The sequence below is a fragment of the Sturnira hondurensis genome, unplaced genomic scaffold (assembly GCF_014824575.4).
Source record: "Sturnira hondurensis isolate 20B ecotype Veracruz unplaced genomic scaffold, ASM1482457v3 Scaffold0000780, whole genome shotgun sequence".
NCBI classification, from domain to species: Eukaryota; Metazoa; Chordata; class Mammalia; order Chiroptera; family Phyllostomidae; genus Sturnira; species Sturnira hondurensis.
In genome coordinates this window covers 7932643-7951166 of record NW_028073411.1, presented here as the reverse complement: position 1 = coordinate 7951166, position 18524 = coordinate 7932643, and the positions used below count along the sequence as shown (strand labels likewise).

The 18524-nt window shown below is 41.7% G+C and overlaps 1 protein-coding gene across 5 annotated transcripts in view; it reads right to left on the bottom strand.

Moving 5' to 3' along the window:
• The window catches only part of KCNIP4 (potassium voltage-gated channel interacting protein 4), a 926001-nt gene that overhangs the window by 4561 nt on the left and 902916 nt on the right, over positions 1-18524 (bottom strand). For all 5 annotated transcript variants that reach the window (XM_037045012.1, XM_037045024.1, XM_037045023.1 and 2 more), the window contains 2 exons: positions 12088-12158; positions 1154-1261 (listed from right to left, as the gene is read on the bottom strand). In XM_037045012.1, coding sequence (XP_036900907.1) covers positions 1154-1261; positions 12088-12158 — 179 coding nt within the window. The remainder of the gene's footprint in view (positions 1-1153; positions 1262-12087; positions 12159-18524) is intronic.

Genomic DNA, 18524 nt, shown 5'->3' with positions numbered 1-18524 from the left:
TTAGAAACAACAAACTAGTCTGTAGTTTATGAATCTTAGGTGAAACTCTTAAAGATTTTTTGAGTTTAGATAAATAGTAAGAAGTTTGCTTGCCATAGGCAAAATCCAGGAGATGTGTTAGGTGTGGGTGGTAAGAACACCATGTTTTTACTAAACAAAGGAAGAGCTAGAAAAGAGTTGAAGGACAAAGAGATAATTAATATTCCCGAGACACCCAAGTACTAAATGCTTATACTATTGTATACCGAATATACAAGAAGCACTAACTATTCAGGATATGCTGCATATACACAAATATTCATATTCATGAGGTGTTATTCAGCCACCCATTGGTGAGGAATGTTCTGGAGTCCATGTGTCCTCTGCTCAAGAAGCACAAATAAGACTCATGGCTACCGACCAGGTGAATTGTGTCACTATAGCTGTGACCAGGTGCACTTGTCCCTTTGTCTCCAGCAGAGCAAGTTCATGTCACTGGCCCAAGAGGCCATTTCTTTGAGGGGCAGAGAGATAGGGCATAAGAACTCTGAGCCCTCCCAGGATTCAGGTAATGTGATTCTTCAACTCCACTTGCACCTTATCCTAAATTCGTTACCTTACCCCATCTCTTTTTTATTGCTTCTCATTGTGTTTCACATTACTTTAGTGAACCATTTGATATAAATATCTTATTTGGTCTTTGGGTCTTCCTTCTTGCATGGCCTGCCTAGAAATGTTTTGGGGGTCCCACCATGCTATCAGGTCATTTCCTACACAATACAAGTCATCACACAATCTATAAGGCTTTACACTTGCATGTTTCCACGTGGATCATGTTATATGGGGATGGAGAAGGTCATAGACCAAATATTCTAATATGGTTTGGATACATTTACTTTCTAATTCCAACCACAATCTATAGTTTATTCATGGTGTTTATTAAAATGCCATTAGGAAACAGGGTGTAGCCCTTACATGTTTTATATCTACTGTGCAGGTTCATCATAAACTATTCCTATCCATTCCACATTTTTATTTGAACATTTCTCTACCACTAAATACAATATTTTAGATTTTCTGAAAAAGTAATTTCGAACCTAGTAATTGCAAATTAACATTGTGAAGTAAGCAAAAAAATGTCCTGAAGGATAGCTGTTGGAGAAGTATTTCTTACTTCTTTAGTGATGTAGCCATCTTTATTTATGTCATATAAGTTAAATGCCCAGTTGAGTTTTTCTTGTACGGTCCCCCGGAGCAAAATAGAAAGGCCCTTGATGAAATCCTAAAAAGAAATAAAAAATACAAATTGATATGACATTTCTAAAGAAGCAAAATACAAACCCAGGTAAAATCCTTCCTTCAATGATGGCAGCGATGGCTACAGCCCTCTGGATTTTGGACCATTTACTTAGCGACATTATCCGTGTCTTCTTGGTGATTTGTTTCTGAGAATCCTTTGTGAGCATCAGCCCACCTCAGAGGAAACATTCTGATCTTCTCATTGGGCACTGTGACTTAAATCGATGTTGCAACTGGAAATTGTGTCAGAACAGACACCACACATAGCAAGATGCGTGCTGTAAGCGGCATTGGCTTTCCGGTACAAGAACAAGCAGTTCTTCCAGAAAAGAATCTAATAAAATGGTATCTTTCAAACTACAAACACAAACATGACACCCTCCCATGAGAAACACCTGTTAGAAGACATAAGGACTGTTCCTGACCTCTGGGCCAGTTGTACCCTAACTTAGAAACCACGTTCTGAGGTGCACGCGGGCAGCTGTGAAAAGCATGAAGCTAGAGACCAGACTCTCTGAATTCGAGTTCCAGCCATGTCAGTTGAGAGCTTTGTGTTCTCAGACAACATCCTTTGGCCTCAATTTTCCTATCTGTAAAATGGAGACGATAGCGTTTGCTTCTTAAAGTCGGGGTTTGAGGTGAGTTTTCAGATCAACCCTGGCAGATTTGACAAGGGCTTGTGATAAGTCTTCCTACACAAGACTGTTGAACACCTTTGCCTTGTTCAGGTTACTTTTGCTCCTGAGAGTATTGGTTTCCTATCACTGCTGCGGCCAATTACCACAAACTTAGTGGTATGAGATGATGTGCATTCATTATCTTATGGTTCTGGGGCTCAGAAATCTCCAATGGCTTCCCAGGGCCGGCACGCAGGTGGAGGCAGAACTACCTCCCTCCGGGGCATCTGAAGAGACCGTGTGCTCCTGCACTGTCACCAGCTTCTAGAGGCCACCTACATCGCTCAGCTTGCGAACCCTTCCTTCCTCTTGAAAGCACATACTCCACGCTCTGCCTGTTGTCATAGCTTACTCCAATGTTCTTACTCCAGTCTGTCTGCCTCCCTCTTATAAGGACTCTTGCAATTACATCGGGCCCACCCAGCTAGTCCAGATGAACTCCCCACCTCAAGAACCTTAGTCACATCTGCAAACCTTCTTTTACCTTGTAAGGCAACATGGTCACAAGTTCTAGGATGTGGGCTGCTTGGTGGGCCATTATTCAGCACAACAAACCCTGGAATGTTCTAGATCTTTTTGTTTTTTCCAAAGTGTGTGTTCCTATTTCTTAATCATATTTATTTCTGGTATTCTAGTCTTTCTGTTGCTGTTCTAAATGAGGTATTTTCCTCTATTATATATTGTAATTTTTATTTCTATAGTATATATAAAAGTTATTGATTTCTGTATAGTGATTTTGTATGCTGCCAACTAATGGAGTGTTCCTATTGTATATGATTGTTTTTCAATTGATGCACCTGGGTTTTTCATTTTATGATCATTTGAGCTTCAAATGGAGTTAATTTTACCTCTTCTATCTATTTTTATATTTTTAATAATTTTTAGTGTATTGAATAATATGCACAATAATAGCAGACTTCCTTATTTTGTTACTGAATTTAATGAGACGATTTCTAGTGTTTTTACGTTCAGCATGATACTGACTTTTATTGTGTTAAGGAAGTATTCAATTTCCAGTTTATTAAACAAATTTATCAAGAATGACCATTGACTTCTTTTGCAAAAATGGAAAAACCGATCTTCTAATTCATATGGGATTGCAAGGGGCCCCCAGTAGCCAAAACAATATTGAAAAAGACAAACAAAGTTGGAGAACTCAAACTTGCCAATTTCGAAACCCACTACAGAGCAGTAAGCATGGTGTGGCACCGGCGTAGGGTATGAGTGTAAACCAATGCAATGCACTTGAAAATCCAGGGATACACTCGCATGTCAGGGGCCATTGAATCCCAGCAGAAATGCCAAGAGCAGCAATGGGGAAGGAGGGTCTTTTCAACCTGGTGCCTCCCTGGTGGTAAAAGTGATGAGGGGTGGGGGTGGGTACTGAACTCTCGCTTCCATTTTCTCACAACCAAGCAAAAGAAAGCAAAGGGCAGAGACATGTGCTTCATAGTGACCAGTCTTGCTCAGTACCAGCCTTACTGATCCACAAAAGTTTACCGAGTGCCTTGTGCTCGTTACCACGCTGGAACTGTAGTCCCCCTGTCTCCCACCTGCCCAAGAGCTCTTTGGCTTAGAATCACACATTCGGGGCACTTGCCACAATCAGTCTTATTTATTACAGATGAGAAAACATTAAGTGACTTGCCAAAGGTTAACTTAGCTAGGCTGTGGCAGGTTCAGTAGGGAAAGTTATACAGATGTTTTATATATTTCTTATTTTATGCTTGCTTATAGAGTTTTATAAACTTTTTAAAGGTTATTAATTTTCTGTGGTGTGACCTCCCATCCACAGTGATTGGGATACTATTAAATATTTGAAAGATACAGTTTGGGTACCACCAGAAGTTGCATTTGTTGGAACTAATAAAAGGTATCAACATGCCTAAAAAATGATAAGAACTATGTTTTCCAAGATCTGAAACTTGATTTTATCATGTAGAAGACATAATGTACTTACCTTGACTGAAACAATATTGTCTATTTAGGTAATTTAGTGTCTTGGTAAGTGATTATAGTCGTATTAATTGAAATTAAAAGAGAGTCATTTGTTTTGATTTCACTAGAGGCCATTAAAAATTAATGAGTTTTTAAACAGCATTGTAAATATGAAGTATAATAAATATATACATAGAATGCTTGATTTATGCAAAAATATAGAAAACTGTACTGAAGAAAATTTCAATAACAAGTAATCCTATCACCTGTTCGCACTGAACATTTCCATTTTGTATGCATGGCTTAGCCTACATTTATAGCAATGGTCATATGTATACATATAATTCTGTATATTTTACTTAGAATTATAAGCATTTCTCCACACCACTGAAACTTTATTGTGATATCATTCAATAACCATATATTAAATTGAGCCATATGAAATTGCTAATTTTTGACCACATTTGTTAAGAATAGTAATTTCATATGGTTTAATTGCATAAAATACTCTCACAATGGCTTCTGAACATTTAACATTTTGGATCCAAAACCACACTAAGAATTACATTTTAAATAGCAGTTTATATGGACACATAGGCACATAAAATTATATACCAGAAACTAAAGTTATGACTCTATTTCCATTTCTCTTCCATTAATTTTTTTAGGATCCTTGTCATTAATCTCTAAATTTATTTCACCATCCACACTAATGGTTGCAATCTGGAGTTTGAAACACTGCTGTGTCATGCAAATGTATTATAATGTATTTAACTGTACTTTCTACTGCTGGATATGTTAATGAATATTCATTTTTCTTCATTATAAATGATGTTGTGGTAAATGTTTTTCCCTATTTGTCATTGTTTTGACTTTTTTCCTTAGGAAAGACATGGAAGTCTTGGGTTAAAGAGCCCTGGGACCCTGCAATTCAGCTGCAATAGTGACTACAGTTTATCGATGCGTGGGGGGCCCCGTGTTGGGCAATCTTTGTATAATGTTTTGTGTCAGCCTCAGACACCCGTTGGGAACAGGTACTGTTGTCCCCATGTCAGAGGTGGAGGCTCAGAGGAAATATGTGACCGAGCCCAGTTTAGGGCAGAACCAGAGACTGATCCCCAGACCTCTGACTCAAAGCCTGTGTTCTGACTTTTGTAGATGGGATGGATTCCTGAATGGTAATTTTAAGAGTCAGACAGTAATGAAACCATAGAAGTTTATCTTAGACATCATCTAGCAAACGTTATGGCTCAGGCTCCCCTAGTTAACAGGCAGTCTACTGTGATCGTTGAGAATGGGGGCTGTAAATCTATGGCCAAGGGCTCAAGTCTGGCCCACCACCTGTTTTAAGAAATTGAGTTTTACTGGAACAAAGCTATGCCCATTTATTTAGAATTTGTCTGTTGTTGCTTTTGTGCTACAATAGCAAAACTGAGTAGAGAAGATAGAGACTGTATTTTACAAAGTTAAAAATGTTTACTATTTGGCCCCTTACAAGTTTGCTGAGCCTTGGTTAAAACTAGAGGCTTTAGGGTCTTAAGCAGAGCTAAGGTTCAACCCTGGTCCTGCCATTTATTAACTGAGCGACTTTGGACAAGTCACTTTGTTGCGGGTGGAAATCAGGTTCTTCCACGGAATCAGGAGGAAACCATCCAAGGGCACATGCGCGGGAGATCGCGGGGAGGCGAGATGGTTTATTCCCGTGGAAGGAATAAGCCACCCCTTGGGTCCCCTCTGTCTGTCCTGCCATGGACCATCAGGGCCAGAAATGGCGTCCTTTCCAGAGACACTGTGCCATATTCAAGTCCAGTCCAGCCCGGCATCCGGCCAGTGCAGCTTGCGTTTCCCACTGCAGTCCATCGCGTGCTTGGTGTGCAGGCTCCCTTCCGGATGCTGTGGGCCCTGCGGGTGGCAGGGCCATATGGCTGTGGAGTGAGTCCTGTGAGCAAGCGCAGGTCACAAGCCAGAGCAAGCAAGCGAGCAAGAGAGCTTCTTTGTTCCCCTCGTGCTGTATTAGCTTGGGATGGACCAGGTGCTTTTTTCAAAGTGATCCACTCATTTCCAGGCTTTCAGGGGCATTAGATGAGTTTGCACCTCCCAGTTATGACGACCGGCCTCTATGGTCCATCATCACCCCTGCGGCCCCCACCCGTTTAGCACTGGTGGAGAGAAAGGGAGGGTGTTAATCCCCTGGTCGGAACAACGCCGGGGCCCCGGGCGTGTGAAAAGCTGCAGCTCCCTGTGAAGCAGGGGGGCTCATTCTCCCAGGTTATCAAACTCCGAGTCTAATTCCCTTTTACGCCCCTGCTTGATATCTAGCTAAATACAGAGTTAGTGACTTAATCTCCCCAAGTTTGGGATCCCTTATCAATAACCTGTGGCTAGTAATACAGGTCCTTCACTTTTTACCTGCAATTCACCACCTGCCTCCAAGACAATGTTCTTGCACACTAAAGCCGCTTACTGTGACGACAGAGGGCAGTGGTCAGTTTTGCTGCCAAAACTTATTTGGTGTCAAAACCTGAAGTGAACTAACATTAAAGTATTTCTAATTATTTTTTCAATCATCTATCTATCTACAACAGGGTGCAGCCAAGAGGGGGCCCCAAATAGGGATTTGGAATGGGGTCCAATACTCAAGGTGTCCAGGAAATATTAGAAAGATATATAGGAGGTCCTCAACCCCCCACCACAGGTGTGAGTTGAGGGAAGGGACACAGGGAGCAGGGCCATTGAGAGCTGTTTTGCACAGCAACAGCTTTGCAGCTAACCTCTGTCATGGTGCTTTAACATATCTATAGCCTTTAACTAGTTTCATAGACATGTTAAATAGCTGTGGCCATACTTTGAGCCAGAAGGATGGGAGTGACTTCCACCCACGACCTGACTGGGAGGCAACTCCTCCTGGTTACGACGCCTGTGTGAAAGTTTGGAGATGATTGGCTCCACACCGTTGGGCCACACCTGCCCAAACTTACTATCGCAGCCTAGTAAACCTGGAAAAAAATACAGGAATGCTGGCAGGTGTAGACGATTGTAGGAGGAGTCAGAAATGGGGCTGCAGAGGAAGATGGGCGTGGGGATTTAAACCCAGAAGTGGCAGCCATTCACAGGAGAACTACGTGGGTTTGGCAGAGTGGGAACCCTCACAGCTTTGCCAAAGAGAGAACCGCTTGGCTTTGGCCGGAGCAAGGACCCCCACAGCCATTTGAGGGAGAACCACGTGGCTTTGCCAGGAGAGAACTATGTGGTTATGCCAGAGTGGGAATCCCCACAGCTTTGATGGGGGGACCACTGCAGCTTTGATGAGAGTGAGGACCCCAGTATTTTGATGAAGACATTAAGTCATTGCTCTTAAGCCTGTATAACTTAAATAAATAATTTCTCTCCTTTTCACAAATCTCTGGTATCGAGAGACGTCTTTCCTCTGGCGGTGGACAATGCGAACCCAGCGGGGCTCCTTTCAGTAATAGTATGTCGTACGCCCCTTGGTCTCTGTTCTGTAACATATCTATCACCTATTTCTATTGCATTAATCAGAGGACATTAACAGCTATATCAATACTTGCAAATATTACTGGCTTAGCACAATATAAGCTTATGTGTCACCCACAAACAGTGACACATGAGTGAGGAGGGGCTCTCTTCCACACAGTGGCTCAGAGATCCAGGCTCCCTCCACTTTGGTGTGAGACTAACTGAAATATGTGACCTCACAGGCTCCACAGATGGAAAGATAGAGGGAGGGGATCTGGTCACCCCCACCCACATCGGCTGGGTAAAAACTCAGTCATGGCCCCGCCTGACTGCAGGACAGGTGGGGATTATGGCCTCGTCATGTGACCACAGAGTGCAGCCCCTGGACACTGGTGATCAGTAGCAGTCTCTGCCACAGTTATCATCTGTCGTACTTTTACTGCCCAGATATGACACGTTTCACTGTAGCAAGCTGCAGACCCTGATGGAGATGTTAAAAATTGGGAGTATGTGTACGGCTTTCCCTTTCTGAATCTTCAGGACTCTGAACGACAAAACCCACTGGCCCTGTGGACTTCAGACCTGGCTGCAGGTCAGTACACACCGCACAGGCACAGTGGCACAGGTGCGGGGAGCGCCACTCTGCGGCCTGAGTTTGAATCCTGGTTCTCCTGCTTCCTGTGTGGCCTCGGGCAGGTGACTTAAGTCCTCTGTGATTCATTTGCTAACTGGGAGATATTAGTACTTAGGAAGATTAAATTAGTATACGTAATTCCCTCAGCAAAAGGCCTTCCTCTTAAGGAGTACAAAAGAAGGGTTAGTGTTACTGTGTGTACGTATTGTTATTAATGCTAATTGTAAACACGCAGTGCAGTGACTGATACACATTCAATGCTTATTATATAATCAATCAGATGCAGGGCTGTCTTTCCGGGCATCGCAGGCCGAGCAATCCCTCAGCTTTCTCTTGAATGTGCCCAACGATATGAGATGGCTGTTTAATAAGATGACCAATGTCACTCTTCACTGGCTTCAATAGCATAATCTCCAATGTAATAACTGCTATGGTTAATGTCTAATAAATATCAAACACGCATGTCCTGCCAGGTGCCGAGCCAAGCCTTTGACTGACACGATTACTTGTCCATTCTTACATTATCCTGGGCAGTAGCTTTGATTGCTGGTGGTTTACAGACCCGAATGCTAAGGCCCAGAGGGTTTGCACTCTCAGCCCCGGGTCTCACAGCCACCTGGGAGCAAAGTGGGGTTCAGATTCAGTCATTTTGGGATCCAGGCCCCCTCCTGTTTCAGTCACTCTGCCCTTCAGGCTCCAAGCAAATTAAGCAGAAAAGTCCATTTCCTTTTATTGCGAGGTAGAATGTTCTCTGCTGCAGGAGAGACATCTCTCGAGATGCTGTTGCTACTCAAAATGTGTTCATTGCTAATCACTTTGATTTTTAGAGACCTTCCAGGTAGCAAATCAATGTAGAAAAATAACTACAATGGCCTAGTGTTAAATCTGATTTTAATATAACATTTATTAATTTAGTCATTAGTTTGCCTTTAAAAGACATTTACCAGCATGCTCATAGTATATAGCCATTACAAGTAATTTCCCAAATTATAATCAACATTCATCATAATTACCAGAATTTTACATAAATATGAAAATAACAATGTTATGCAGGCCTTGTATCATTAACACTAGACTAAATTTACATGTGAAATTAAATGCAATGTGCTATAGGTAATTGATGGTACGTTTCTGTCACATAAGTAATTTCCAGTAATGAAATCACTAGTAGTTTTCACCTCACTTATTCTCTGCAAATGAGCTACAAAAGATTTCATGAGCTTAACTGGAGACTTTGATTTCTATAGTGTAGCTACCCTAAGGCTACACTGGAATTAATCTTGTAGGTAAAATGAAGCAAATGTGAATACAACATTATCATGGGGTGATGTTCAGCTGCCACCAGTGGAGACCTGGTACCTGTGACACTCTCACATGACCCCCAGTCCCCCCACTACCTGTTGCTACCACATCCGAGATACAGCCCACTGCCCTGGCCTTGACCTCTGCAGTCTTCTCAGTCCACACCTCCTGCTCAGCCACTGCCAGTTTCTACTCTTCTCTTCCTGTTGACATTGCTTGGTTACGTTATGTGAGAGGACACGCTGAAGCTCCTGGCCCGGATTCTTCATTTTAGTAGCATTCGGTCTTCGGGAGCACCTCGCATGGCAAGAGGAGGCACTTGGCTGCCCTTGTGACCCTGACCCTGTGGCCGCTGACGGACATCTCAGATGGCTGCACCTTTTCTCATGCTGACTTTGCCAAGCCCTTCTTCCAGGCAGCTGGTCATGAATACATGAACTTCACCCCTTCGACATGACAGGTTGTATCATAATAGAATTCCACCACCTTTAATATTTCTTGATCCGCCCCTCTTTTCCATCTCCAGTGGCCCTAATTGTAGCTTAGGCTTTCATCAGCTCCTGTCTGGACTCTTGGAATATATAGCAGCTACAGTAGCCCCCCCCCCCCCCCCGCCCTTATCCACAGCTCTGCTTTCCTTGGTTTCAATTACCAATGGGCAATCACAGCCTAGAATATTAAATAAAAATTTCAAGAATGAACAATTTATTTTTAAAATATTCCATGTCATTCTGAGTCGGGTGAGGAAATCTCATGAGGTCCTGCTCCATCTACCTGGGATGTGAACCATCCTTTTGTCCAGTGACTGTACCCTGTACACACCCCCCACTCCTTGGTCAGTCATAGTCTTTATTATCAGATTGACTGTTACAGTATCGCAGTGCTTGTGTTCAAGTCACCCTTCTTATTATTATTTAGTAATGGCCCAAAGCCACTCATAGAGCCTTTACCAAGGCATCATACTTTCTGATTTTAAGATATATTACAAAGTTATAGTAGTCAAAACCATATGGTACTGGCATAAAGATAAACATGTAACCAATGGAACAGAATAGGGACCTCAGAAATATATATAGTCAACTGATCTTTGATACAGGTGCCAAGAATACACAACGGGGAAAGGGAAAGGATAGTCTGTTCAACAAATGGGGTTAGGAAAAATGGATATACACACCCAAAAGAATGAAATTGGACCCTTACCTTACACTGTATACAATTATTACTTAAAACAGATAAAGACCTGAAATCATAAAACTTTGAGAAGCAAATATGGGAGGAAACATCATGACATTGGAATTAGCAACGATTTCATGGATGTGACACCAAAAGCACAGGCAACAAACAAATACATAAAAAACTTGAGCCCAGGCTAGTGTGGCTCAGTGGATTGAGCTCTGGCCTGTGAACTAAAGGGTCACTGGTTCAATACCCAGTCAGGGCACATGCCTGGGTTGCAGGCCAGGTCCCCAGTGGGGGGCATGAGAAAAGCAACCACACACTGATGTTCCTCTCCCTCACTTTCTCCCTCCATTCCCCTATGCCTAAAAATAAATAAAATCTTTAAAAAAATAAAGTAAAAAATAAAAAAGTTGAATTACATCAAATGAAAAAGTTCCTGTTCAGCAAAGAAGACAACAGGGTGAAAAGGAAACTTATAGAATAGGAGAAAAGATTTATACACCCTATATCTGATAATGGGTTATCTCCAAAATGTGTAAGAAACTCCTAGAACTCAATAGAAAACAAAAAATCTAGTAACCCAATTTTAAAAAATGGGCTGAGGACTTGAACAGGCACTTATTTCTCTGAAGAAGATATGTAAGTAGCCAGTAGACATGTTAAGTAAGTGCTCAGCGTCGCTAGTCATCAGTGAAATGCAAGTCAAAACCACAATCGTATGTCACCTGACACCTATCAGGGTGTCTATTATCAAAACACTGACAGATGGCAAGTGTTGATGAAGACATGGAGATTTGGAAAATCTGCACACAGTTGGTAGGGATGCAAAAGGGTACAGCCACTATGGAAAATAGTATGGCAGTTCTTCAAACAATTAAAAATAGAACAATGACCTGGTCCAGCAATCCCACTTCTTAAAATGTATCCAAAAGACTTGGAGTAGGGATCTCAAATTCCCTCTCATCTTCACTGCAGCTCTATTCACATTAGCCAAGGTAGAGAAACAGTGAAATGCCCGCGGGTAGATGAGTGGATAGAGAGAAGGCGGTGTACACATACAATGAAGCACCATTCATCTTGAAAAAGAAAAAGGAAATTCTGCAACATGCAACAGCATGGGTGAGCCTCGAGAATATCATGCTAAGTGAAATAAGGCATCCTGGAAACATGAATACTGCATGATTCCACTTATGTGAAGTATCTAAAATAGTCAGGGATCATTTCTACAGTTCATTACTACAATAGTCAAAGTTATATAATCAAGGAGTGCCATGGTGCTTGCCAGAGGTTGGGGGAAGGAGAAGTGGAGAGTTACTAGTCAATGGGCGTAAACAGTTTCAGTCAAGCAACATCAGTAAGCTCTACAGATCTGCTCTATAACATTGTGCCTGCAGTTAATAACAATGTGTTGTAGACTTAAATATTTGTTAGGAGGGTAGATCTCATGTTGAGTGTTCTTACCATAATAATAATGAAGAAGAACAAAAATCTCAAAAAGCAAAACAAAAAATTTAAACCAAGCTCAAATTTTCCAGCTAAAAAGACTAAACCCCTTTCGGTGTCTAAAATCAAGTCACATTAAAGAGAAACTCAATGACTTACCTCAAAACTCACTGCTCCATTGTGGTCTGTGTCAAATGCATTGAACAGAAAATGTGCATACGTTGTAGAGTCTAAAATGTTGAAAAGGGAATAATTTAGTCAGCATTTCAATAGCCAACATAGGAATTCTATAGCAAGTCCAAGGCCACGTCCAAGTCAGGAGAATTTACTCTACCTTCTTTAACTGTGCTTCCCCCCGCCCCACCTTGCCCACCTCCTTTCTGTAAAGGGCTGGAATTCGAACATCACAGCAGTGAGCTACCTACACTGAAGCCACAGACGGCAGACATCTCCGTAACTCTCTGGCTGGAAACGCCGTGGACACACAGGAGTGTTGGGTGATGTTGCGCACTCTCCTCCAGGACAAGTAATAGGACTCCTGATGGGTGGGGGGATTAAGTGGGACCCATCCAGGAACTGCTTAGCGTTTAGCTGGGACTATTTCTACAAGTAAAATAACAAAAATACTACTAATCAGGTGCAGACAAATTGCTATTATTGGTGAGATACATAAAATTGGTAAGTTGTCATTTATCAATTTTACCATTTAGATAAGCTACGGGGAGTCAGTGAGCTTGAGAAACTTGCCCCGAGTCACGCAGTCAATAAGGAGTAGAGCGGAACAGAACTTGGGGGGTTTCTGACTAAAAACTCAGGCTCGCCTATAGCCCGTCCAGTGGAGGCAGCAGTGACTTGGAAGGTGTCTGTTTCTTGTTGGAAGGGGATTGCGTGATCTTAAAGGTTCCCAGTTGCTCTGTCTGGGTCCTGGGTGGGATTCAAGGCTTTGAATAACGGCAGTTTGGGAAGGCTCTGTGTCCCGATGTCTTATGACACTGCCTGGTGACACTCACGTTCTTTGACATCCAACACTTCCTCTGAGTAGGTATTTCCCCCCTTCAATTCTTCCTTCCACTCTCTTCTCCTTCATCTCTCCAATCTCTGAGCTTTCTGCTTTCTCATTTTAGAGTTATACGTGTTTCCTTACCATTTTCTTTTCTTAGTGCAGTTTTCATTAAGTGCTTCTGTGCTTGACCCTTCATCAAATCTACTTGGTTATTTTAAATGTTTCATCTCATGGGTTTCGGTCTTTTACTTTAACCTTTTTTTATATTAAAAAGTATAACCTTTTAGCTCATTGGCTGTAGCCTTTTATCTTCTGTTGAAAATCCATTTCTACTTTACAACTTTTAATCTTTATTTTTATTGGGATTTTAACAAAACATCTATTCACCTTTAACTTTATGAATTGCTTTTTAGTTTGTTGAAAAACCTCCTATTCACCTCTTACTTTGTGAATTGCTTTTTTGAAGGTGGTCAAAAACCAAAGTCATAGTAGCAATCGAGAATCATCCTCCCCGAACCAGGGAGGTCAGAGGTCATACCAAAGTCTTCCCCAGCTCTCAAGTGCCAGTGCCTCGTAGGGATTATTCTTCCTGGATGCTTTACCCCAGTAGTTAATGATATTGAAGGCTGTGTATTTTACGAGGTAGATTATACACTCAGTTTCTCAAAATAATGATGACATTTCTTTCACCTCTTACCATTAAATATGATTCAAAGGATTGCTTAAACATATGCACTAGTAACAGTGTTTTCAATGAACTAAACAAGTATACAGTTGGGTACAAATAATATGTAAAACCATTTCCAGAATGGGTGTCCGTCGAGTATTGATGGGCTGCTGGAAGAAATCCTTGAATATGCAAACAACTTAGTGCAATGGGGGGAAGTTCCATCGCAGAGTTACTACAAATGGACAGGTAATTTTTATTTGCAAAGTTGTTTTGCTCTTCACAGTACTCTTACACGGAGTTCTGGAAATATTTAGTGCCCTATGGAGAGATGAGCTCATAAGTGGTATGTTTAACTCATTTCAGGGAGAAAAAAAGAGATTTTGCATAGTTTATAATGAGCTTCATTAAGCAGATCTCTTGTTCCTCTATTTACATAATCAAGGTGATTGAATGCCTTTACCTTAGCAAGAAGAATTCACCATGAATGATGCCTCAGAACAAACAAGGTTGAGAATGTTTTAAATGTACAAATGTGAGCAGATACAATTACCATTCTTCTTACATGCATCTGCTCTCGCTTTAAAGATTGACCGGGGGGCACACCCTCTAGGTTCTCTCTATTGTGCTTCAGAGGACTTCTGGGTCTTCTCAATGTACCTGGGCAGCTCTCCTGGAAGTTAAGCCTGTTTTCCAGCCTAGGTACACTGTGCAGAGAGCAATTGTTAAAATGTAGTGGAGTCAGACTGCCTGAACTTGAATCTCGGCTCTACCAAAGTTTCCTACATAACCTTGGACAAGTCGTCTCTCTCCCTGTGACTCAGTTTCCTATAAAATGATAACAATATCTACTTCATAGAGTCATCGTGGAAAGATGAAATGAAGTGCCATTTGCAAAGAGCTAGGACAGTCCTAGGCACATATTAAATGTTCAGTAATGATTAGGTATTTTTTTCATAGACAAGGCAGTTTTCTTTCAACTTCCTTAAAGACATGTGATCATTTATTTTTATGGATGTCATATATTTTCACCTGAAAAGTTTCCCATTCTTGGTAAATTCTATCATGTGTTTCAGGGACAGGTGTTCTAATGTGGTACAGCTTGGAGCTCAATAGACTGTGCCATGCAAGGCACTGAGGTTTCCGGTGGCATTTGGACTTCTCCCGGCAGGCATTTGGAGATCCCAAGAGCTTTTTAAAAAGGGGGAGAGGTGCTACTGGTTGTGACTGGGCGAGAGGAAGGAGCCGAGGCACTGGAAGCATCTGGTTTGGGCACAGAGGTGGACTCGTGAAGCAAAGAAAACTGTCTACAAAACTGCCTGTGGTCTGGTTCCATCCGCCTGTGATTTTTCTCAGGTGCTCAGTGAGTATCTGCTAACAGGATGAAAAGCTGGATTTCAGCACAGTTCAGGGCTCAGAAGACTTAACAGTACTCTTTCTTCTCCCCACAGGACCTTATTTTTCACATTTCCTTCCACGGAACAAAAATAGTTACTGAGTTTGATCTGCCCAGATTGCCTTCATTTCTTATAATTTTACTTGTGAAGTTGAAATTTTACAGTTAGGGCTCCTAATGAATGGGTTCTTAGGCTTGGAAGGGGTGTCGTTGGCAAAGGTGACAAAGAAGTGCAGGTACTTCTCGTGGCTCAGCTTTGGTGACCTAGTTAGTTAGTGGCAGTCAGCAATGACATCAAGATATCTCAGAACCAGCTCTTAAAATAAAGGTCATTAGAGTAGAAAGAAAACCAAGGATACTTTGTTCTACATTTTATAGGGCCTATAAAAATGTTGTTCCCCATTTCAAAGAGAAACAACCTGAGCCCCAGAGAAACAAACCACTTGGATAACATGCCTGGGTGGTGGCATCATCTAGCCACAAATTCAGTGCTCTTGACTTAGTCCAGTGCCCTTAACTCAATTATTTCCAGACCGCAGTGACGATATCAAGGAACCCCTTCATTGAAAATCTATCCATGCACATCCAGTTCAGAATATTAGATGATCATGTGTCAGATTTGGGGATTGAAATCAGTCTGGTTGGTTTCTTTCTTCCCACCGCAGACCCCTGTTCTATACCTGAACTGAAGCACAATGCATGGAATTGGCCCGAGTGCATCTGAATATATAGTTCATGGTGCATAGCACTGTTGCTGTGGCAAGTCAGGTTCAGGTCCACACACACAAATAGCTGTTTCTGTTTGATAAAAGTCGTTTATAAATCACCCAGAAAATTCGTACAAATGTTGTCCTCGATATTCAGTGATGGAACTATTTAAAAAATAAAAAAAAATAAGTATGTCCATTGAACCCATCTGAGTGCCTCAAGTAGCTTGAACACAGTGGCTGCTCAATAAATGTTTGTTGACCTAGAATTTTTTGACTGTAGCTCATTCTTTTGTTCCTTCAATAGCTGTTTATCAGGTGCTTTGTATAATCAAAGTAAGTGCAAAATTCTTACAACCAAAGCAGAAGTAGCCCAGGAAACCACAATTTTCATGAGCTTTGAAATGCTTCGTGAGCTAAGAGCACCCACACTCAAGCTGCCACTGTACATGAGGTTGAGAAAGCACTGCTGCTATGACTCAGGTAAGAGCAGCAATAAACCACGTCGTCCTAGCTTGTGTTGCAGTTGGCAGACTTAGTCCCTGACCCACGAGAAGCTTCTGTCCCACCCGGCTGTGCTGGCATCCAGAACACCTAACACGCTGTGCTTGGTAAGCCATCTCGCTAAGCAAGAGAGAAAACTAAGAGCCTGACACAAACTAAACTGCAGGAGGTTCTGCAGATGAGACAAAGCATCTTCCTGGAGGAAATGGGGAGACACTGTGATTTAGGGAGCCATCCCTGTTACGGGTCATAAGGAGATAAATGTGTGGCGTTCAGATCAGCAGTCTAAACCAATGGATTCACAGAAGTGTGAGGGTGGCCACAACGTGAATTTGCCTAACACTGAGATGACATTCTTCCTGAGGTCTTTTTCTCTTTTCTAGGAGTGCTGCAGGTAATATTTGGTAGAGCAGGTTTTGAGGCATCATTCATGGTGAATTCTGCTTGCTAAGGTACAATTTGCATGCATTATATCAATTTTTTAATGGCAGGTAATATACAGGTAATATTTGGTAGAGCCGAGATTCAAGTTCAGGCAGTCTGACTCCACTACATTTTAACAATTGCTCTCTGCACAGTGTACCTAGGCTGGAAAACAGGCTTAACTTCCAGGAGAACTGCCCAGGTACATTGAGAAGACCCAGAAGTCCTCTGAAGCACAATAGAGAGAACCTAGAGGGTGTGCCCCCTGTCAATCTTTAAAGTGAGAGCAGATGCATGTAAGAAGAATGGTAATTATATCTGCTCACATTTGTACATTTAAAACATTCTCAACCTTGTTTGTTCTGAGGCATCATTCATGGTGAATTCTGCTTTCAAGGTACAATTTGCATGCATGATACCCATTTTGTAATGGCAAGTTATTGTTCTTTAAACTATTTCATTTCTTTTATTTATTATACATTGTACTTTTTGATTTATGCATTCCATTAGCATGAATAATCAAAGAATTTTTAAGAGTACAAAAGTAATTTTTCTCCTAATCCCTTTGGATTTTGTAACAAGAATCCTTTGCAAAGGAATGTAAATATTCTTTAATGCCAAAATGTTATTTCTCAAGTAAAGATAAAATTTTAATTTGGAACTGTATCTAATTTGTAGCATGTAGTAACTTTCACTTGAGATGATTAGAAAATAAAGATTTCCGCCCTGGCTGGTGTAGCTCAGTGGATTGAGCGTGGGCCTGCGAACCACATTATTGATTCCCAGTTAGGGCACGTGCCTGGGTTGCAGGCCAGTTCCCAGCAGGGGACTCACGAGAGGCAACCATACATTGATATTTCTCTCTTTCTCTCCTTCCCTTTCCCCTCTAAAGATAAATAAATAAAGGTTAAAAATAATAAAGATTTCCTTTTGTGCTAGGTGCTTTGATACCATTGCCTATCAATATATTGACAGACCCTTAAATATATCATAAACATAATTTTTCTTAAAGAATTCCATTTTTAATAATTTAGAAATCTATGAGTTAATCAAATGATAGCCCAAATTCTTTTTTTTTAAATATTTTATTTATTTATCTTTAGAGGGGGAGGGAAGGAGAGAAATATCAATGTATGGTTGCCTCTCGTGAGTCCCCTGCTGGGAACTGGCCTGCAACCCAGGCATGTGCCCTAACTGGGAATCTAACCACGAACATGTAGTTCGCAGGCCCACGCTCAATCCACTGAGCTACACCAGCCAGGGCAATATCCCAAATTCTTTAGTGATGCGGACCCTGGACCCAAGGGGATCTGGCTTTGTGTGCGGTACCTATCTGTGGGCTTTTAGTAATGAGATGGGGCAGGGGAGGTAACAGCCACGACCTGTCTGAATTCATATCATAATCAGTTGTGCAGAACTTAATTCCAATGAACTTCTTTTAAAAGTCCATCTTAAATGAAAATTTTTATTTTGACCATCCATGTATAAAATCATTTCAATTGATCAAAATATCTCATACCAACTGTGTTGAAAACCGAAAGAGAATGTCATTTTTGCATGAAACAACACCTACTTAGGTGTTGTAAACTGTCAGAATGCCTGTTACAGACACTATGGTATTGTTACAGCCACCACGTGAGGTGGACGTCATTTAGTCATTTATACAGTGAGGGTCTGCCGAGTGCTGTTTCTGGTCGGTCACAGTCCCACAACCTGTGGGAACAGCGTGAACAAAAGAGACGAAAAACCTCTACTCCCTTGGAGGTGGCATTCTAGTGGGGGAAAGAACGACGAGCAATAACAAAAACAGGTTAGATGGCACATAGTAGGAGGGGGTCTTGAGTGCCAAAGCAAAGCATAAAGCAGGGAAGGGGCAGGGGGGGACGTTTAAGAGGC